General features: G+C 50.6%; 2 protein-coding genes across 2 annotated transcripts in view; one reads left to right on the plus strand and one right to left on the minus strand.

Moving 5' to 3' along the window:
- The window catches only part of LOC138808029 (zinc finger protein 208-like), a 53,441-nt gene that overhangs the window by 13,537 nt on the left and 17,287 nt on the right, over window positions 1-22,617 (plus strand). Inside the window, 10 exon segments of the mRNA XM_069993993.1 lie at window positions 1,750-1,894; window positions 3,107-3,294; window positions 3,668-3,722; window positions 4,307-4,412; window positions 4,523-4,656; window positions 7,902-8,542; window positions 8,691-8,766; window positions 15,451-15,611; window positions 17,634-17,699; window positions 20,507-22,048. Of these exon segments, the coding sequence (XP_069850094.1) occupies window positions 1,750-1,894; window positions 3,107-3,294; window positions 3,668-3,722; window positions 4,307-4,412; window positions 4,523-4,656; window positions 7,902-8,542; window positions 8,691-8,766; window positions 15,451-15,611; window positions 17,634-17,699; window positions 20,507-22,048 (3,114 nt within the window).
- Grm6 (glutamate metabotropic receptor 6) lies at window positions 877-8,336 on the minus strand. The gene is made up of 10 exons (XM_069993805.1): window positions 7,923-8,336; window positions 6,283-6,499; window positions 5,901-6,036; window positions 4,978-5,132; window positions 4,530-4,670; window positions 4,244-4,444; window positions 3,633-3,778; window positions 2,910-3,533; window positions 1,730-2,041; window positions 877-1,603 (listed from the first exon to the last, which is right to left on the minus strand). Exons 1-10 carry the CDS (start codon window positions 8,211-8,213, stop codon window positions 1,406-1,408), a joined length of 2,421 nt encoding a protein of 806 aa, XP_069849906.1. The 5' UTR covers window positions 8,214-8,336; the 3' UTR covers window positions 877-1,405.

The raw sequence follows: 22,617 nt of genomic DNA on the forward strand, positions 1-22,617 counted from the left end.
ACCAGTCCTTCCATTAATTTTCCTCCCATGCTCTGGTTAGCCTTTTCCATTCAGTCTTCCCATTTTGATCCCCCTTCTCTTGGTTCCTACCCTCTGAGTTTTATCACTTTTTTGGGCGGGGAGGGGTCTGGTCATGGGGCCTGAACTCTGGGCCTGGGTGCTGTCCCTCAGCTCTTCAGCTCAAGGCTAGCGCTCTACCACTTGAGCCACAGCGCCACTTCCGGCTTTTTTCTTTTTTGCTTACGTGGTGCTGAGGAATCGAACCCGGGGCCTCATGCATGCAAGGCAAATGCTCTACCACTGAGCCACCTTCCCAGCCCATTTTATCACTTTTCTCCACAGGTTGGAACATTGTCTTTGAATCCCTATAGTTACTTGTAGTAACTGTCAGTATTTTGTTTCTGTCCATCCAGTATTAGTGCTCATTTCCCCCAATAGTCTCCTATATATGGTTGGTCATAGGGCTTGAACTCAGGGCCTGGGCGCTGTCTCTAAGCTCTTTAGCTCAAGGCTGGTGCTCTATCACATTGAGCCGCAGCTCCACTTTGTTTTGTTTTGTTTTGTTTTTCTTTTTGGTAGTTAATTGGAGACAACAGTCTCACAGGGACTTTCCTGCCTAATCTGACTTTGGACTGTGATCCTCAGATCTCAGCCTCCTGCGTACCTAGGATTACAGGTGTGAGCCATCAGCGCCTGGCTATAACAAATTTATTTCTGAGGCTGTTAAAGGATGGTGGGAAGATGTACCTGTAATGGTGCATCACACTCATTTTATAAGGAGTCCTGCAGACTGGTAAATAGATAAAGAACCAAGAGAAGACCAAAAGTAAACTTTAGGAAGAGATACATTTATTTAACAAGAATTCAGTGGGCAAAGTCAAAGGCAAGGTATATAATAACTTAGGGGAAATTTCCAAAGAGCAAAAGCATAGTAGATGTGACTAAGCTATAGGAAACGTCAAAAATCACAGTAGTGAGAAAACATAGGAATAACATTAATATCCAAAAGCCCTCCTGCATGGGTCTCAGCACATGGAGTAGAGGTAAAGATGTCATGAACAGGTAGGTAGGCCTCTCAGATGCACGCTTACTCAACTTCATCGTGATCTTTGAATTTCAGGGGATAAATTTAGTTCCTCTCTAGAGGCATAACCATTTGTACCAATCAGGTACAAGGTCCCATCTTCAGAGAGGACAGATGTGGCCAACACACACAGAAAACAGAGGCCAAATGTGGAATCAGCTCTTGCTGACGACCAGCTTCCATGCTGGGCGTGGTCTTCATGGACCTCTTCCCTCTGGCTAGTCACTGTGGACCCAGACTCTCTACGGCTTCCACAGTAAATCAAAGGGGAAGACAAGAAATGTGGACAGGGCACAAGCCATCCCACTCACAGCCACCCTGCTACTTGGGGCCTTCTTCATCCTCACCCTTGGGCTGGGCTGCCATGGTGGAGGTCTTTTTCAGGCTTCGCTTTCTCTTCTGCACGTTCTGCTCTGGATGGAACAGGATGACATAGGTTTTGGGCACGTAGAGCATTCCTAGGGACACCGATGCACTCAGGCTCAAGGACACCGTCAGTGTGGTGGTTTGGATATAGATCTAGACCGTGGAGGAGAGACAAGGAGGGCCTCAGATCTGTTCTTTCCCTTCCTGCCTTCTTGATAACACAGACTGGAGCTGAATGGGAAAGGAGATGGTGTGAAATCTACCAGGGCTCTTGATTACCTTCTCTGCTGATTGGGCAGTGCCAAAGAAGATGGGCACAAATGCCAGCCAGATGATGCAGGTGGTGTACATGGTGAAGCCAATGGGCTTGGCCTCATTGAAGGTCTCAGGCACTCCACGGGCCTTGATGGCATATACAGTGCACGTGACCATGAGGAGGAGGCTGTAGCCCAGGCAGCCGATGAGGGATAGATCTGACATGTCACACTTGAGGACCCCCCTGGCCTGCTCCGGATCCACCGTCCGCTGTTCCTCATAGTCAATCACACTGTGTGGGGGCTGGGCTCCCAGCCACGCTATCACTCCCACCACCTGCAGGCATCAATGGCATGTCAGGGACCTGCCTTCCTCCGGGGACAAGCTATCCTTGCCTTCCACCTAGGGTTTAGGAGAGAAGGGCTGCATTGTATGGAGGTATGTGTTGGCCATAGCAGGGGTGGTGGGTGAGGGGCAACTTGACATCCTTGTTCTAACCATTGCTAGTGCCATGTATTGAATGCCTTCAAGGTGTAGTGGCTGAAATGATGGTCTTATCACATGCCTTTCTTGGCCTTAGTTTCTTCCACTACAGAATGGAATCCCTCATAATCTGTTAAGAGGACATGGTGAAGCTGAGTCCTAGGGTAAGGCTCATGCCTGTATTCCTACTAACTCAGGGGGGCTGATTTCTGAAGATCATGGTTTAAAGCCAGCCCAGGGAGAAAAGTCCAAGAGACCATTGTCCTAAGTGAGTTACTTTCATTACTCAAGAGCATGGCTCTATCTCCTGTGGCATTTATTTATTTATTTATTTATTTATTTATTTATTTATTTATTTATTTATTTTTATTGTCAGTCGTGGGGCTTGAATTCTGGGTCTGGGCGCTGTCCCTCAGCTCTTCAGCTCAAGGCTAGTGCTCTACCACTTGAGCTACAGTGCCACTTCCAGTTTTCTAATGGTTTATTGGAGATAAGAGTCTCATGGACTTTCCTGTCTGGGCTGGCTTTGAACCATGATCCTCAGATCTCAGCCTCCTGAGTAGCTAGGATGACAGGCGTGAGCCACCGGCACCCAACTTCTATTTATTTTTAACACAAGGCCCTAACCCAGAGTGAGTAACTAGCCATAGATTAAGCTTGAGGCCTAGATCCTACGCCACAGCCCTGCCCCACGCCAGCCCTGTCCCTTGGGGAGACGCACCTGCAGGGAGGTGAGGCTGAAGGTGATGACGAGCTGGGAGGTGGGGCTGATGAAGGGCGGTGGGGTGACGGAGCGCTTGCCTTGCTCAAAGATGCGATAGATGCGGTTGGTCTTGGTGAGCAGGGCAGAGTAGCTGAGCGTGGTACCCAGGCCCAGGAAGAGTCTCCGGCCAGCACAGACGGCCGCCCCTGGCTCAGCCACCATGAGGAAGGTGATGGCGTAGATCAGGAAGATGCCGGTGAGCAGCACGTAGCTGAGCTCACGGCCCGAGGCGCGGACGATGGGGGTGTTGTTGTGCCGCACAAAGGTGGCGACCACCGTGGTGGTGGCCATGATGCCCAGCACGGCCAAGAGCAAGGGGGGCGCTGCCCAGGGAGAGGCCCAGGTGAGGCGGACCACAGGCGTGGGGCGACAGCCTGTGTGGTTGGGGGTGGGCCTCATGTCCCCGGGACAGGCCTCACACGTGAACTCGTCCACCTGGAAGCGGTAGCCATCACAGGCCTCGCAGTGCCAACAACAGGGCACGCCCTTCACCATCTTCTTCCGCTCCCCCGGCCCACAGGGAAGGCTGCATTGAGATGGGGGTACCTCGCGGGGGTCACCTGACCACTGTAAAGCTTCTACCTGGAACAGATGAAACATGGGCCGGTGATCATGCTGCCAGGGACAGATTCCAGCCCCCCCTCCCCCACCCGCACCCAGGGCTGGGTCTGAACCACTTACATCGAGTCTGAGCGCTTCTGCCCACTGGCCCACAGCCTGGTACCCGCCGCTGCTGGCGCTGCCATTGTTCGCCTGGTACTGGAAGATGTCGTAACGTCCAGGAGCATCCCCGTTCTCATTGAACATCACTGGAGTTCCTGCACTGCCTGCAGGGAGAGCCTGTCATCCTTAGCTGCCGGCCTCCTGGGCCTCGCAGGACACAGGAAGATGAAGGAGCTCAGGAGAAGAGGCTCAGCATCACACCTCACACCTATTAGGATTGCCCAGAGGCTCACCCTCTGTCATCCTAGCTACTCAGGAGGCTGAAATCTGAGGATCACGGTTCAAAGCCAGCCCAGGCAGGAAAATTGGTGAGACTATGTTGCAATTAACCACCAAAAAGCCACAAGTGGAGCTATGGCTCAAGAGTGCTAAGCTTGAGCAACAACAAGCCTCAGGGACAGAGCCCAAGACTTGAGTTCAAGATCCAGGACCTATGCGCGCATGCGCGCACCCTCACACACACGCACAGAGACATAGGGACCAGAACTCAGGTCTCTGGAAGTCATTCCAGGGCCCGCTTTGCAATTCTATCTATCCGTTGTTGTCCTGGCTTCCCTTACTCCGCTCACCATTGAAGCGCACAGCTCGGATATACTGCAGCAGTGTCCGCCCGTCGGTGGGCTCCATTGCAGGGCACAGGCCTGTGTGGCCAGGGCACAGGGCCTGGTGCATGCTGTGCAGCGCATGGGCAATGGCGTACACAGCATCGATCACAAACTGGACCTTTCCCTCTTGCTCGTAGGCAGAGTCCTGGCCGATGCGTTCCTCGCCTGTCCTAGGATGTATGGAGGAAGTGTGCCTGGCTCCCAGAGACCCCAAACCAGGCTTCCCACCTTCTCCCCCCACAGCTCTCACCTGTGCATTTGCGGGCCGAGTCATCTGACTGGCCGCCCGAGCTGGTTAGTTTGCAGTTGAAGTTTTCTTCCCAGAACTCAGCGAACCAAATGTTCCTGCGGTTGTTCTCCAGGGAGCGTGTCATGAAGTACTGGTCAAAGCCTGAGAGGGAGGAGGGGGCCAGACATCTGAGCCTACCATACTTCCAGGTGTGGTCCTGTGGCCAGGTTCTCTCCTGAATTCAAAGCCAGCTGGGAGATCCAGTGTAGAACTGGCTTCCCGTCAACAACTCAGGGCTCACTATTCCAAAAGCCTTTTACCCTGGCCCCTTCCATCCTGGTTAGAATATTCTAACCACAGTATCAGAGTCTGGGATTGCTGGTTTGTGGCATCCAACATACAGATGTGGGGAGTGAGCACCCCCTAGCGGGCACTCTGGGGAAGACAACCAGGGATTTCGGACTCTCACCATCAATGGATGCTCTTTTGGGCAGGATGGTGATGGCCCCCAGGGCAGCGTCCTCTAGGCTCAGGATGGGTGAGATCTTGGATCCCCAGCTGTCTGAGCCAACCCACAGGAAGTGGCCTGTCAGGTTGGCCTGGCGTGTGGCCTCCAGGACCCTCCTGGTAGGAACAGAACTGGAGTGAGTGAAGACCTAGGATCCTCTCTGGCTTAGCCTTGGTCCATTCCTGTTCTTTATCCATTGGTCACAATTCACATCACTCACCAGATCTTTGTCAGTCAGGAGAAATGGAAGGGGTTTCTCTAATCCTCTGACCCCAGGCCTGTGCCCATGGTCTGTCCACTATGACCAACTTCACACTGGCCCCCAGAGGGCGCTATGGTTGCGATATGGTATGGCAAAGGTGGGGGGGGGGTGTTGGGACCTTAAGAGGCGGGGCCTATTGCAACATTATTGGGTCTCTGGGGCCTAGTCCTCACCCCAGGGAAGGCTAAGCAGTTCTGCAGGACCCTTGCTTTGTTCCCTTTCAGTGATCCTGGCCCAGTCCCAATCTCTGGCTTCCTGACTCACCCTGTGGTCTCTCCCTCAGACACATACACCTGCCAGGATGACACCTGCTAAACTAGGATGCAGCCCACCGCCCTCCCCAGAACTCTTATGGTGCTGTTAGGACTTCTGACCTCCAAGACCATGAACTAAATATACCTCTTCTCCCTACAAGCTGGCCAGTGAACATGGACTACTTGTAGAGAACTCCCTGGGGTGAAAATCAAGGCCATTTAGAAGCCGTCCCTTTCCCCAGATGTCTCCGGAAGAGCTGCCTCTGGGCCTGTTGATTCCTTCTGTGCTGAGTGTGAGGCTCGGCGAGGGCAGAGGAAAATGGAAGGGAGCCGGGGGGTGGGGGGGGCCAACGTGGTATCTGTCTCACCTGATGTCATCCTCATTGGCGAAGATGATGATGCCCCGGGCATTGGGCGTCTCCATGAGCCTCCGGATAACCTTGTCAAACTCTCCAGGCTTTGGTTCTCTGGGAATCTTGATGGACTGGGCAATACAGACGCCCCCTAGGTGTCGGGGTGCTAAAGTCAGCTGTCATCCCGCCCACCCTCACCTCCCCCTCCCACTTGACCTCCACAGAGCCATTTAATCATCCGGGGACCTGGCTAATGGGGTCTGGAGAACCACAGGCAGGGGCTGAGTCCTCTAAAGCAAAGGCACCTGCCCAGCTGGCAGACCATCAGCAACCCCTCAGCCCCTGGCCGCACCCCTACAGGCTCCTTGATGCCTGGAACCCCCATCTTGCGGCTCACCAGCCTCGCGGGAGATCTGCACAAAGGCCTCCACCCCGCTCTCGCCATAGTTGCCCTCCGAGGCCAGCGTGGACACGTAATTCCACCCCAGTGCCCGCACAATGTCCACCATGGCCTGGGCTTGGTATGAGTCGGGTGGCACCACTCGGGAGAAGAAGTCGTAGCGCGTGGAGTCGCTGAGCTCTGGGGCCGTGGAGGCGTAGCTGATCTGGGGTATCTGGAGGCAGGAAGGATGGACAGCCAGGCTGGGAATGGACAGTCGGTCACCCAAAGGAGGGAGGGGCAGTGAGGGGAGGCTTGGGGGCCAGAGAGGAGGGTGATGCAGAGGTGACCAGGGGGAGGGGCCTCAGAGTGCTGTCCCACGCATGCACTGATGCGTATGGAAGGTTTAGGGGCTGGAGCCGTGTACAGCTGTGCAGGCTGTGTCTTAAACAAGGAGAAGGAAGCCAAGGGGAAGCGAGGGCTCCAATTCAGCCTGTTACCAATCCAAGTGGTGGCATGCCTCGGAAAAAGAGGTGTCTTCTGAGGAAAGTATGCTCCCCAATTCCCACCCAAGGATGTGAGCAAACAACACGGGAACCCAAGAGAGGTCGCTGAGTGGAGGCTGCATCAGAGGGGACAGGCTCTTTTCAAACTGGCTTTTATCCATGTGCATTAGAGCTGTGAGCAGCAGGGATTAGAGCTGAGCCCTTGGTGCGGGGCATGCCGAGCTGGGCAAGGCTGGTAAAGGGGGAAGGGTGTGGTCTGAACCAGAGGTACTCAGGAGGCACAGAGCAAAGGCAGATCGGGGAGACTGGGGCTACCCTCGGGCTGTTTGATTTGGAAGAAAAAGATGGTGGAGTGTGGACGTGCTGCGGGAAAAGATGGGGAGAGGAGGAAAGAGAGAAGGAGGGAGAGAGAAGGAGGAGAGACACGGAGAAGAGACAGGGGTCCTGGGCTCCCAGTGATTGCTCCCCTCAGCTCCAGTCCCCAGGAGGTCCCCTGAATGCACTTCACTCTGCGATTTCTTCATCAATCTGGGTGGGGAGGAGAGACAGGCAGACAGACACGGGAGCACCAGGCAGGGCTGGGGACACGGGAGGGGTGGGGACACACAGGATGGCAACCCAACGTCCCCAGTGTCATGGACGATGTGTCTGTGCCCCACATCCACAGTGCAAACAGGGGTTGGGGGGGGGGGTTTGGAGATCAGCAGATAGATGCCAGAGGCCACAGATGTGGCCCAAACAGGCTGCTCACCAGACAACTCAAACTCTAGGGCTGCTAAGAGCACAGCCTCCGCTCTCACAGACAGCTGGAGGGACAAAGGCCTTGCCCAGAGCCGGGTGAAGGCTGTCCAGCAATCCTTAGGGGTGGACCCCCCCCTTCCCCCATGGCTCACATCTGTCACCCTAACGATCCAGGAGGCTGTGATCTGAGGATCATGGTTCGAAGCCAGCCCCCCGGGGTGTGGGGAGGGGGGAAGAAAGCCCATGAGACTCATCACCCAAAATAAACCCCCCATAGTGGTGCTGTGGCTCAAGTGGTGGAGCACCAGCCTTGAGTGGGCAAAGCTCAGGGACGCGCGGCCCAGGTCCATGAGTTCAAACCCCGGGACGGGTACCCAACCCACCCACCAGACGGAAGGCCGAGACCCTCACCGCGAACAGGCGCAGCACGTTGGCCACCATGATGGACACGGAGCTGGCGGAGGCGCCCACCACGGCCACCACGCGCTCGGGGGGCGCGGCGCGCAGCGGCGGGGCGCCCCCGGGACAGCGCAGCCCGGCCTCGTCGCCGTCGCCGCGTCCCCGGATCAGCGCCTGCACGAAGCTCAGCGCCTGCTCCAGCGCGTGCGTGTCCCGCGAGCACGTGTCCAGCAGCCGCGCGCCCAGGCGCACGCCCGGCAGCAGCCGCGGGTCGGCGTTCACGCGGTCCAGCGCGTACAGCATGGCCTCCAGCCGGTGCACGCCCTGCTCCTTCTTCAGCGGCCCGCACGCCGCGCCCGCCGCGCCCCGCGCGTGCACCGGGAACAGCCCGCCCAGCGTCAGCCCGCCCGCCAGCCGCACCGAGCCCGCCGCGCGCGCCACGCCCGCCCGCGCCAGCCACGCCAGCAGCGCCAGCAGCGCGGCCCGCGAGTCCCCCGCGCCCCGGGGCCGCGCCATCCGCAGGGAAGGGGCGGGAGGAAGGGAGGGGGGCACCGAGGAGGAACGCTCCGAGCACCCGATCGCACCAGCCAGCCCACCCTCCACCTCACCCCCAAACCCCGACCCCAGCTCCGGTCCTGGGAGGGGAGGGAGAGTTGGCTGAACCGGCCTCCCTGGGAGGTCACCTCGCGCTCTCCTACCCTGCCCTCCTGCCCCCACTCCCACCCCCGATCGATCGCTGTCCTGCCCCCAGCCCGACACCCCTGGTCCTGTCCTTCCCAGAGTGCGCCCCCAGCCACCGCTGCGCCTCTCGGTCCTGTCCACCGGCGCCTGTGACTGGGCCGCTCAGGACAAGCCTGTGACAGATGCCAGGGCTCCGAGCCAGAGAGGATTTAAGGATTCTGGAGAGAGCTGGGAGAGGGCAGACCACCTCCTGGGCTTGGAGGGTGGAGGAATGCACGCGCTCTCCCTCTCCGCCTCCTCCCTCCCCGCCCTGACTCCCTGGCCCACCCAGCCGGCCTCCCTGTGCCATCTCTGGCCTGTCTCTGTCTTATTTTTGTTTCTGAGTCTCTGTTTCTATGTCTCTGGTGTGATCTCTCTCTTCTTGAGATCTCTCTCCCTCCCCCCCACCCAGTGTCTGTCTGTCTGTCTGTCCCCTTCCTTTCCCTTTCTCTTGGCCACAACCTCTTTTGACTTCAGCTGTCTGGCTAAGGGTCGGCCAGCACCCAGTCACAAACCATACGTGCTGGGTAATCGGCAGATGGTGAGTGAGGCTGGAAGAGGAGCTGAAGGACAGGAGGAAGGGCAGGAGGGGCAGGAACAAACCACACCCCAGCAGACCCTTAACATCAGCAACGTTCAACAGACCTGCAGCAAAGTGACTTTTCCCACTAACTCCCATTGGCAGCGGGCAATCAGAACCTCAGGAACGGAATTACCATGCCCTAGGTCACACCGCTGACCCCGGCCAGCGTCGATTTCTGCGCAGAATGGTGGAAAACCACCAGTCCAAGCCACCTTTGGCTAGAGAGAGAAAACAAGGCTGGCTTACCCAGCATTTCCCACACTTGCTTCTGAGAAACCTCTAAGGAGTTGTCCCCTGGTCATTTATTCCTGATGTTCAGCCTGGTGGCTCATGTCTGTAACCCTAGAAGGCTAAGGTAAGAGAATGTTGGCCAAAACCAACCTGGGAAAAAAGCAAGATTATCTGGATGAAAAAAATAAATAGCTTAAAAAGTGTACAGAAAAGCCAGGTATTGGTGGCTCATGCTTATCGTCCTAGCTGTCCAGAAGGCTGAGATCTGAGGATTGTGGTTCAAAGCCAGCCTGGGCAGAAAAATCCATGAGACTTATCACTAACAACCCACATAAAATAACTGGAAGTGGACCTGTGGCTCCAGTGGTAGAGACAATGCCCAGACCCAAAATCCAAGCCGTAGATTTGGCACACACACACACACACACACACACACACACACACACACACACACACACACACACACACACACACACACACACACACGCACAGTGCACGAAAGCTCAAGGCTCTGAATTCAAATTCTAACTCCCATAAACATTAAAATGAAAACCTAAAAGTTTTCTGAGTTCGGGTGTAAGCAGTAACCTGGAGCTGATTCACCAAGTGTGAGCCTCTCTGAACTTGCCTTTCTCCAAAGGTATCTTAGCACCATCTCTGTCTGAAGCTGAGATTAGGCTGTTTGGTGTGGAAGGCGCATAGGGTGTCTTGGAGCCAGGTGGTGAGCTCTCAGCCATGGCTTAGCCAGATCACGGAAGTAGGGCTGAGCTGGCTTGGCTTTTGCCTCCATTAAACAGGGTAGATTAGGGTGGCTGCGGGGATTTGGGTATAGCTGGCAGAGGGAACGGGAGGAAACGTATGGCTCCTACTACATTCGAGGCCTCAGTGTTCTCTGTCCCAGCAGCTGGCCAACCTCCTCTGCGGTGGAAGCCAGGAGCTGGGAGAGACAACTTGCTTTCTACCATTTTACAGGCTGGGCAAGGTGAGGCCCTTGAGCAGGACCAGGCCTGAGCCAGATGCTGCTGCAGAGAGCGCAGCGTCCTCATCTGCCTTTGCTACAAAGAGGTTTCCGTTCAATTTGTCAGTGTGTGAGTAAAGTGCTTCTTCAGGTCACCCCTTCTGTTGTTTTCCCCCATCCCTGCAACTTAGGGCCACATCCTGATGTCCTATGGAATTAGAACTTTACTATAGGAATTTTTTAATTCATCTATACCATCACCCTGCAAAGACAGTGAATTCTGTCTAGTGCTTTGACACAACAGTAATTGAGAACAAGGGTTATGGAGGCCCTGGGGAGGAGGCAGAGGGTACACAGCTCATCTTCACAGCTGCCAAGGACAAAGCACCATAGCACTGCAATGCTACAGCATTCACCTGGCAACAGATTTCAAAGTCGTAATCGTTCACATTAGCCCAATACGCTTAGAAATGGGACAACAGATCCACCAGAGGCAGATTGATTTATGTATTAAAATGCAGGTCTATTCCGAAATAACGCATGCTGCCATTTTGCCCGTGGGTGACATTATATGAGTGGACAGGGCTATTTGCAAAAGGTAGAACTGGAAGTGATTTGATCAAATCAGTCTGAAGTAACAGCTGTCAAATGCAGGAACATGCAGTGTGAAGCCTGGTCATTTTTGTTAGATCAGTTGGCATGAGTTTTATTGTTTGAGATTGGTACTGGCTTGCAGATGATAGACAGACAAACATTTAGGCTCCTGGCTATCTTCATGGAAAGATCTCCACTATTTTGAAACAAAACTGCTTTAATGAAAACTACATACTTTGTGGTTTGGTTTGGTTTCGATGCCAGTACTGGGGCTTGAACTCAGGGCCTCAGCAATGTCCTTGCGCTTTTTTTGCATGCAAGGCTGGAGCTCAACCAGTTGAGCCACAGCTCCATTTCCATCATTTTGGAGGTTAATTAGAGATAAGAATCTCACAGGCTTTCCTCTCTGGGTTGGCTTCAAACTCCCATCTCCATACCTCAGTCTCCTAAGTAATTAGGATTACAGGTGTGATGCTTAGCTACAGACTCATTGATACATTTAATATTTTGATCTGCCTTTCCAGAGAGCACAGAGGCTTCAAGTATGAAAGACAGATGTAAAGAACCCCTCATTAAATATCTGAGTGTCTTTAGTTGAGAGACACTGTTTCATGGTTTGTTACCTTGTTTGCTTATCAGAAAGAGATGAATGACAACACAGTTCTATTTGAAGTTAGAGAAATTAGTGTGGGAAAGGCCATCCACTCAGACTCACGAGAGAAATCCATGTAGGACAGGCACTAGAGATGGTTTCTTAAAGGGCCGTGTCCCAGGAGCTTGGTGGCTGTCACATCTGTCCATGTCCTAATCCACAGGACCTGTAAGGGTCCTCTTCTCTGGCAAAGGGAACTTTGTAAACATGATTAAGGATTTGGGTATGGGAGAGATGATCCTGTATTATCCAGGTGGGCTCCACGCCACCAGAAAGATCCTTATAAATAAAAGATGCGAGCAGAGAGAGGTCAGAAGAGGCTTGGAAATGAACAAAGAAGCCCCCTGCCAAGGAAGTCAGCTCTAATACCCCCAGGGAGACAAGGAAAAGGATTCTTCCTTGAGCTTCCCCAGGAATACCGTCTTGCTAACAACTTCACCTAGGCCTAAGGAAACTAATTTGAGACTTCTGGTTTCTAGAATATAAAGAACAGAAATCTACATTGTTTGAATTATTGTTATAATTCGTTACACTGATTTGGATTGGATATTGTTTGAGTTTCCGCCCCATACCCCCAGCCTCAAGTGTTGGAAGTATGGTACCCAATGAGCATGTGAGAGGTGGTAGGGTCTTTATAAGGTAGAGCCTAGCCTGATGCTTATAATCTTAGCTACTCAGGAGGCTGAGATCTAAGAATCATGGTCTGAAGCCAGCCTGAGCAGAAAAGTCTGCGAGACTCCTACCTCCAATGAACTAGTAAAAAAAAATCTAGAAGTAGAGCTGTGGCTCAAGTTATAGAGCAACAGCTTTGAATGGAAAATCTAAGGGATGGTGCTTAGATCCTGAGTTCAAGCCCAAGTACTGGCATAACACAGACACACAGACACAGACAGACAGACAGACAGACAGACAGACAGACAGACACACACACACACACACACACACACACACACACACTCCACATATCAGAAGAGGCAATAACCCTCTACTGCCAGTTGGTTATATACAAGGCTTGCATCATGGGTGGTATGGGGTAGAGAGCTGAATGAAGAGGAAGCTATAAGATGTTTATCAGGAACAGAAGATGACAACTGGAGACCCCAGGGAAAGACAAATGGCACAAAACACATCAAAGGGTGATGACAGGTGTTTGTGTTGGACAACAGAATACATATTCCTGAAAACTCTTCTGTTGTATAAAGATACAAATGGAAAATAACTCTGAGTATAGAAGAGACTGACCTTGTAACCGATAATTCAAGTCAAGCAGATATGGAACCAGAACACTAATGAAAACCAAAATCTTAATAAGAAATAATAGCAGGGCCAGAAATGTAGCTCAGTAGTACAGCTACCTTTGGCTAGCAAGCATGATGTCCTGGGTTCAATCCCCAGCTTAACAAAAAACATAAGAACAAGGAACACGGTGTTTCTAGAGAAAGCAGTCATATCAAGCTGAGACTTAAGAGCTAAAGATGTCCCACAATTCTATTTCTTCAATCCCTTCTGCTACCTTCTAGTTCTCCTGCATTCAAATCCATTTACTTTGAGAGCAAAATATTACTGTGCTAGGAAAAAGGTATCTAGAAACCTTATGAGGTTTAAAACATAGAACAAGAAAGAAAATTTACTGACTTGCCCCAAAAGCAAAGATACAGAAACCCTAGCCCAAGTTGACAAACCGACATGCATAAAAATGTCACAAGCATGTCTGGTTTGCCCCAGAAATGAACTTGAGCAGATTAATGACTTAGAAAAATCTATTAGTGTAATTCACTGCATTAACAGATTAAAGGGAAAAATATGATTATCCAAATGGATGCAGAAAAATTTTTTGATAACATCTAATGTTCATTCATGATTTGAAAAGTTTAGCAATCTAGGGATTTTTTTTTTAGTTTGATGAAATTATCTACTAAAAGCCCACAGAAAACATTGTAATCAGTAATGAGTCTCATAAAGTATGTATTTCCTTCAAAAACCAGATCAAGATAAAAACTGAAATTATCCCTTGGATAAAGGCATTTCTCCAGAATTATTCATGGTAACTTGCTTTTTCTTTATGATTTGCAATGTCAGTTTCTCATAAATGGTCACGTATTGCTTAATGACAGGGATATAATTGAAAAAAGCATTGTGAGAGAATTTCATTCTTTAAAAAAAATCAGTATTCTAGTACTGGAGCTAAAACTCAGGGCTTAGGCAATGTCCCTTTTTTGCACAAAGTTGGCATAATACCACCTGTGCTACCCCTCCACTTCCATCTTTGTTGTTGTTGTTGTTCATAGGGCTTGAACTTGGGCCCTACGCACTGTCCCTGAGCTCTTTTGTCAAGGCTAGTGCTCTACCACTTTGAGCCACAGCACTACTTCCAGTTTTTGAGTGGGTAATTGGGGATAAGAGTCTCACAGGGACTTTTCTGGGCTAGCTTCAAATGCGAGCCTCAGATCTTAGCCTCCTGAGCAGCTAGGATTATAGTTGTGAGCACCAGCACCCAGCTCACTTCCATCTTTTTGGTGTTTAGTTGGAGATAAGAGTCATGGACTTCGCTGCAGGGTCTGGCTTCAAACCTTGATCCTTAGATCTTAGCCTCCTGAGTAATTAGGATTAGAGTGGACTTACCTGCACCTAGAGGTTTGCTTGTCCTGTATCCTCATCAACGCTGTGTTATATTGTCAATATAAAGGTGATGTGGTACAGAAGGCTTACAGTTACATAAGTCAGGTAATGAGTACATTATTTTTTAGACAGTGTTGCTCTGCTGTGGGGTGTTTTTAAAAAATATTATAATAGTCATTCTAATTAGTGCAAAGTGTTCTATATCTCAATGTGGTTTTGATTTATAGTTCCACAATAACTAATATATGCAATTTTATTTACTCAATGTAAAGTGGCCTATTTCATCCAAATAAGTTTACTGTGAAATAATGTTTGTCTTTTTATTTTAGCATCATAACCCTAGATTTCTTCTTCATATGATTTACCTAACATACATTAGTCAAACCTGTATTTTCTACCTTCTAGTGCCCTTTGGATTCACATCTGTCTATAAACTACAAGGTTTACAGAGGCCTTGACTATAGATCTCCCTTGAGCCCTCAGGAGTATTTTGATTGGCAAACACCCCCTTTTTGTCCCCCACCGAACATATGGTTATGAACCAGGTAGCTCATTATCTGGCCTCACCACAAGCTACTTCTTTTTTAAAAAAAATTTTTTTTGGGGGGGGGGTTCGGTTGTGGGGCCTGAACTCTGGGCCTGGGCTCTGTCCCTCAGCTCTTCAGCTCAAGGCTAGCACTCTACAACTTGAGCCACAGCACCACTTCTGGTTTTTTTCTGTGAATGTGGTGCTGAGGAATGGAACCCAGGGCTTCACGCATGCTAGGCAAGCACTCTACCACTAGGCAACATTCCCAGCTGCAAAACAATTTTTATATAAAAAGTTGGTAAGTAGATTCTAGTAGTTCAGAATAAGCAATGAGTAGCTAGTTTTCCATATTCTTAAATACATACTCATCTTACCCTCTTTAATATTATTGCCATTATAATTATGAATAAAGTACACGAAAGTACTGGGTATCTGAAGAGTTTCAGCTGTCTGACACCAGCCTGAACGCGTTCCCTTCTTGGACACCGTAGAGTAGTGTCGCTATGCCAACTGGGAAATGTAGTCCAAGGGCGCCAGTGCTGCTGTGCGCGCAGAGAAGCCTGCAGACTCCCTGAGGAGCATGCGCAGTTGTTCGGGGAGGCTTGGCGGTGCAGCGGGTCCCTGCACTGTGCGTTCTGTTTGCTGCTGGTAAAGGGGCACAGCGTGGAGTGCCCGCGTGCGCGGTGAAAGTACAGACTGTTGGCCAAGGCGAGGGCGGCGACGGTGCGGGTGGCTCCGGGGTGCGGGACCGGGGGTTGACCGCGGCGCGGGCCCTCGCGAAGCGCGGGGCTCGGGGCGCGGCGCGGCCTCGACAGGTAAGCAGGGACGGAAGGGGGCGTGGTTAGACGAGGGGCGTGGTCTGCGACAGGGCGTGGCCGGGAAGATGCTGCTGCGAAACCCTGGGGGACAAATAGACCCAGAGAAGAGACTACAGGTGTCCTCACCCGTGCCCTGTTTAGGGGCTCATGAGTCCTGGGGAGGTTTCCAACACTTTGCATTGGTGAGTTTAGCCGTCCCCCCTCTGGAATTGTAACTTTGTTTACTGATTATGATTTTTTTTTTGGGTGGGGGGGAGAACACTTTTTTTGGACACTATTTTACTGCACTGAATCCTAGTGTTAGGTAACTGCTTATTGTTTTTTTTCTTTCTTTCTTTCTCCGAAACTGTGTCCGCTGGCTGTGACCTCCCCTTTCTCTGAGTGGTTAATTTTTTTTAAATTTTTTTTTAATTGTGAAAATACCGTACAGAGGGGTTACAATTACATGAGCAAGGTAATGAGGGCATTTCTTATCAAGCATTGTTGCCTCCTCCTTTGTTTCCCCTTCCCATCCCTTCCCATCTCCCCCCCTCCCCACTTCCGCGCCAATGTTGTAAAGTTCGTTTTTCAACATAACGTCTTGTACATCTCATTGTTGCAATGGGTCCACCTGTACCCTATTTAAACGATTTGTTTTTTTCCCTTCCCCTCCACAAATTATACCAACATCAAATACAGTGAAAACAGGGGTAATACTGTAAGGAGGGACATACAAAGCAACAAAGAAACCATTTTATAAATGTTAGAAACAATAGCAAGAAAGAAAAAATATTTGAGTCCTTATCTTGGGGTTCATTTCACCTAACATCAACTTATCTGACCGTTTCTGCTTATCTCAGACATATACTAGTTATTGCAAATAAGGGAAACCATGGGGCCTATGTTTCTTTGGGCCTGGCTTACTTCACTTAATATAATTTTTTCCAAGTCCTTCCATTTCCTAACAAATGGGACAATGTTATTCTTTCTGATGGAGGCATAGAATTCCATTGTGTCTATATACCACATTTTCTTGATCCATCCATCTACTGAGGGGCATCTGGATTGGTTCCCTATCTTAGCTATGGTAAATAATGCTGCACTAAACATAGTTGTGCTGGTAAGTGTTTAATTTTTGTATTATTGGGAGGTGTGCCTCCTGTAGCTTGTACTCTGCCTCTGAGCCTTTGCTCTGTATTTGAAATTGATTTCTACCCACTGATGTGGTTCTACTTCAGCTTCTCAAGTGGGCTTCATGCCACATTTAAGCGGCTTTTCTTTTTGATGCAAGAAGCAAAAGTTTCAAGAGGAAGAGTGGATAGGGCTGAGTTTTATCAGCTGTTTCTGAGAAATATATCCATTCTTCAAATGCTTTTTTTTTTTTTGGTGGGTATGTGTGCTGCTGAAGTTTGAACTCAAAGCCTTGATCTTGCTAGGTAGGCATTCTACCACTTGAACCATGCTTCCAGCCTCCAATGCTGTTTTTACCTCCACCAGTATGCAAGGGCAGATGTGTAGTTAGTTACACCTTTCCACTTTAATTAACACCCATGAGCTGTGTGTCAGCCATGTGTACGGCTGTACTTTTTATTGGTTAGTGAACATTGGATGATTTCTGAAAACTTTTGTGCCTGTACTGGCACTCTACCACTTGAGCCACGCTTCTGCTTTGGGCTCTTGATGAGTTATTTGGAGTTAACAGTCTCCTGGTTGGCTTCAAAGATCTCCAAATCTCAGTCTCCTGAGTAGCTAGGATTACAGATGTGAGCCACCAGTATTGGGCCATCACGTGGGTTTTATCCCTTTAGTTTGCCTCATCTTTACAAACAGTCATTGGCTGAATTGTAGAGGGCCAAGTGACTGGACTAGATTGTCCATATGTGGCTTTGGTGGTGGTGCCCAGGCCCCCTCTGGTTTAATATTGCCTTGACTATGCAGTTATCCTGAGGGAGGGTTGTATAACCCTGCTTGGGATTAGTGATGGTAAGGTGAGGGCTGGATAACCATACCTCACTCACTGCTTCTTTTCTCTATACTCAGTGTGTTCTCTGAGATCAGGAAACGAAGAGAGAAATGGCCAGGAGGTTGCTACCCACCCAGGCTCAGGTGAGTGAAGGCAGCTTCCTTTACAGCACATCCAGATGAGAAGTTTCTCTATACATACGTAATGTATATAATGTATAATGTATGTCTGTCACAGATATATAACTATATATAAGAATCTAGCTTGTCAAATGACTCCAAGCTGTTATACATAATAATTTATAATTATATATCTCTATATAAGTATAGAGATATTTATTCTAAATAAGTGCCCACTGGTTCAGAGTGGTGATTGCAATTCAGTGAGGTTGCAGAGAAAGAGAAACAAAGCCCTGGGGTAGAGAGGGGAAACCTTTCTGCAGCTGTCTCCTGACAAAGTCATACCTGGTCATACTCAGTGTTTCTTATTGTGAATGTCAGTTCTTCTTTCCTGGGGCTCAGAGATAGCTCAAGGTGATGACAGAATTAGGACCTCCCGAAGTAGAAGGAGTCTCTTTCTAAAACCTGATTTGTATGTCACCAGTAAAGCAAGTCTGGACCAGGGGATTACATATTTCCAGGTTTCTGGATTGAGTGTGGTGGTACATGCCTGTAATCCCAGTTAGGACAGGAAAACTGGGAGACTAGGATGTAGTTTGAAGTGAGTCTATGCAAAATTAGTGAGACCCTGTCTCTAAAGCAAAATACAAAGGAGCTGGGGGCATGGCTCAATAGGTAGAGCACTTAACCTAACCTGCTATAGAGCCCTGGGTGCTGTCCCAGGTTTTGTTTTGTGTACTTCCTGTTTGGCTGCTGTGTGCTTTCTGGGGACATGGTGGCACTCACAGGGGACACATGATACATACATGTCAGCAGAGGATTCCCAGTCTAGAAACACTCACCTGACCCTGAAATCCCCACAGCCCTGGTTGGTGCTGGGGCTGGTTCTCAGGGGTCCCATGGGGCGACTGGGTGCTGTTTCAGGAGTTGGTGACCTTCTGGGACGTGGCCGTGCTCTTCAGCCAGGACGAGTGGTCGCACCTGGATGCTGCCCAGAGACGCTTGTACCGGGAGGTGATGCTGGAGACCCACAGCCACCTGGTCTCACTGGGTGAGCAGCCCTCCTCTATGGCAGATCTGCTTGGGAGCAGGTGGACTGGCCAGGGGGACATTTTGGGGGGAGGGTAACCAGAGATCTGGGTGTGGTCCATTTGAGGAAGGGCTTCCTTGCCCAGAGTTCTGTGCCCTCCTGCAATGAGAGGGGGGTACACAGCCAGGACCCCAACTTTCATCTTGAGACCCCCTACCTCCTGGTGTCCCTGAGGAGCCCAATTTTAAGCCCCTCTGACAAACCCCCTCCTCCTCTGCACTGTCCCCTGCACTGCCCCAGCACCAGGGACTCGAGGCTGGACCTCTGCCATGGCTGCTCACGTCTTCTTGTTCACCACAGGGATTCTGTTTTCTAAGCCAAAGGTCATCTCCCAGTTAGAGTGAGCCAAAGACCCCCATACAGTGGGAAATGGGGCGCCTCAAGGCGCATGTCTAGGTGTGTGGCAGGGAGCCTGGGCTATGGGCCTGGGGAGGCCACATGGGACACTCAGGCCAGGGGGAAGTGCACATGCGCTCTCCACAGTTCTGCGCACTTTCCAGGCAGGTTCAGAGGGATGGGGACCCTGCCGGCCTGGAGTGCACTTGGGTCTGGAGTGCAGAATGTGTACCGACCACAGGGGGCCAGGTGGAAATGAGCATCGCTGTGCACCTGCACCCACTTCTACTGCATCGATGCGCTAACTAAAGCCACACTAGACCACGGACAGCCGCTTCCTGCCCTGTCTGAACTGTTCTTTCTCACTGCAATTGTCTTTATTTATTTATTTATTTTCTGGTCCTGGGGCTTGAACTCTGGGCCTGGGCACTGTCCCTGAGCTCTTCAGCTCAGGGCGCAGGACCTAACCCTTGAGCCACAGCGCCACTTCTGGTTTTCTGGTGGTTGACTGGAGATAAGAGTCTTACGGACTTTCCTGCCTGGGCTGGCTTTGAACCATGATCCTCAGATCTCAGCCTCCTCAGTAGCTAGGATTATAGGCGTGAGCCACCGGTGCCCAGCTTATTTAAAATTTTTAGAATTGTTATTAGAAAGGTGATGTACAGAGGGGTTACAGTGACATAAGTCAGGTAAAGAGTACATTTCTTTTGGGGCAATGTCACCCTGCAATGTCTTTATATCAGCATTTCTCCTGTGCCTTGTTCCTATGTAGATTTAATCTTTTGACTGCATTGTTTTCCACCACCCCATTTAAAACACCGGCATAGTTACCCACCCCTAACTCATATTGTCTTGTGTTCCCATCAGCCCCTAGCTCTTCTTGGCTGGTTTGGTTACATATAACCTTTGTCCATATAAGCTTTGGCCTTTGGCTTGTTCCTTTATCTGTTCTGGTAACTCCTGGAGCCTTGACCTTTTGCATGGAGCAGGTGGGCACCGAGTCAGTTCTGAGCAGGTCTTCTTCATGGCTTATTGTATGGCACTCTGATGAGTCTGTTTCCAAGAGCAGCAACCCTTTCACGTCTTATTTGAACCCTTCTGCAATCCTCCCTTGGCAATTATGAGTGCTTGGTGGCTCATCTGGAAGATAAGCTTGTCCTCAGAGATGACTTAATGCTGATGGCCTGGGCTTCGTTGCTCCACCAAGCCCAGCCCCTCGTCCTGCAGGAGCGTCCTTCTGAGTCCTCAGTTTACCTGCCCATCGGTTGCCTTGAGCTTTCCCCACCCCCAGCTTCCTGCTTCTTTCCCCTCTTCCTGTTCCCTTCCTTTCCTAAGATTTCAAGGCTGGCTTTTTGTTCGCTGTCTTTAGGTCTGTTGATGTCACGGTCTATTTTATTTGTTTTAGGATGGGAGAGTTTGTTTGAAACCACCATTTCCAAAGAAGAGAATCAGAAAGGCTTGGACAAACTCATGGCCGACAGTTCTTCTGACTTCAGGTTGGGAAAAACCTGCACGAACGGGGATAAGTCAGGGATGCAGCGAGACAAAGAGAACCCCATTTTTAGCAAAAAAGACCCCGTGAAAGCGAGGAGCTTTAGAGATACAGAACTTGGGAAACCTTTTGGTCCCCAGTCATCATTGATTAGAAAACCTAGAATCATGCCCAGAGGAAGAAAACCGGGTTCCCGGCGCTACTCCATTCTGTTGGAACACGCGGGAGTGGACGCAGTGCGCAGGCGTTATAAATGTGACCTGTGTGGGAAAATCTTCGTGCACAGCTCTTCTCTGAGCAAACACCAACGGACCCACAGCGGAGAGAAGCTGTACTCGTGCAAGGAGTGCAGGAAGGCTTTCAGCCAGAGCTCGTCTCTCACGCAGCACCTGCGGGTGCACACTGGCGAGAAGCCGTACATCTGCCGCGAGTGCGGGAAGGCCTTCAGCTTCACCACGTCGCTCATCGGGCACCGGAGGATGCACACCGGGGAGAGGCCCTACCGCTGCAAGGAGTGTGGCAAGGCGTTCCGGGGCAGCTCCTCCCTCCACAACCACCGGCGGATCCACACCGGAGAGAGGCCCTACCAGTGTCACGAGTGTGGGAGAGCCTTCGGCCAGTGCTCATCGCTCATCCAGCATCACCGGATTCACACCGGGGAGAGACCGTACGAGTGCAGCCAGTGCGGGAAGGCCTTCACCTCCGTGTCCCGGCTCAGCCGACACCATCGGATCCACACAGGAGAGAAGCCCTTCCACTGCGGTGAGTGCGGCAAGGTGTTCAGCTACCACTCGGCCCTCATTATCCATCGGCGAATTCACACTGGCGAGAAGCCGTACGCATGCAAAGACTGTGGGAAAGCCTTCAGCCAGAGCTCAGCGCTCATCCAACATCAGAGAATCCACACGGGGGAGAAGCCCTACAAATGCGACCAGTGTGGAAAGGCCTTCTCCTGGGTCTCCAGGCTCAATATCCACCACAGGATTCACACGGGGGAGAAGCCGTATCACTGTAAGGACTGCGGGAAAGCTTTCAGCTCCCACTCCGCGGTGAACAGCCACCGCAAAACCCACAGCGGCGAGAAACCCTATAAATGCAACGACTGTGAAAAGGGATTCAAGCAAAGCTCAGCCCTCGTCCAGCACCAGCGCATCCATACCGGAGAGAAACCGTTCAGCTGCCAGGTGTGTGGGAAAGCTTTCAGGCAGAGTTCCTCCCTCATGACCCACACGAGGATTCACACGGGAGAAAAGCCTTACAAGTGCGGCGAGTGTGGGAAGGCGTTCAGTCAGAGCTCCTCTCTCACTAACCATCAGAGGACTCATAATTGAGACCATAGAGACATGTGTGATACCTGTGACTATCACAGAGATCGGTCTGGAGAGAAAGAAGACAGTTCTCTGAAGTTAGATTCATCACGCATCTCCCCATCCAGGCCAACTTTGGGTATATCAGGCTAGCTTTGGTAAAACACTTCTTTAGAGTTTTGCTTGTTGTCTTTTATACATATATCTATCAGTACTGGGGCTTGAACTCAGGGCCTCATACACTTGTTTGGCTTTTCTGCTCAAGGCTGGTGCTCTTATCACTTGAGCCACAGCTTCACTTTGATGACTTAGAGATAAAGAATCTTGAAGATTTATCTGTCTGGGCTGGCTTAAAGTCCAGGCTTCAGATGAATCTAGAATCTTTTTTTTTTCTTTGTTTTTTGAGACTGTGTTTATGTGTTCATGCAAACTGGTTATACTAGGAAGAAAAGAAATGTGCACAGGTACTTATAGCTACCTCACTGTCCTGAACATTTATTTCTGTAATCCCTGAAAACAGACTGTGTACTTGTTTGCTGACAAGACTTCAGGGCCATTTCTGTATTTTCTGGTCCCTGTCACTCACCCGAGGAGAGAATCACAGTGAACTGCAGGGATTCTGCATGTGACTTTCCTTCCTGATTACCTGTGCTGACATCTCACTCAGATCTAACATTACTTCAAATCACAGGACACATGGCATTTCCCTTTCTTTTT

Source organism: Dipodomys merriami, unplaced genomic scaffold, assembly GCF_024711535.1.
Source record: "Dipodomys merriami isolate MVZ:Mamm:240054 unplaced genomic scaffold, mDipMer1.0.p SCAF_44, whole genome shotgun sequence".
Taxonomy (NCBI): domain Eukaryota; kingdom Metazoa; phylum Chordata; class Mammalia; order Rodentia; family Heteromyidae; genus Dipodomys; species Dipodomys merriami.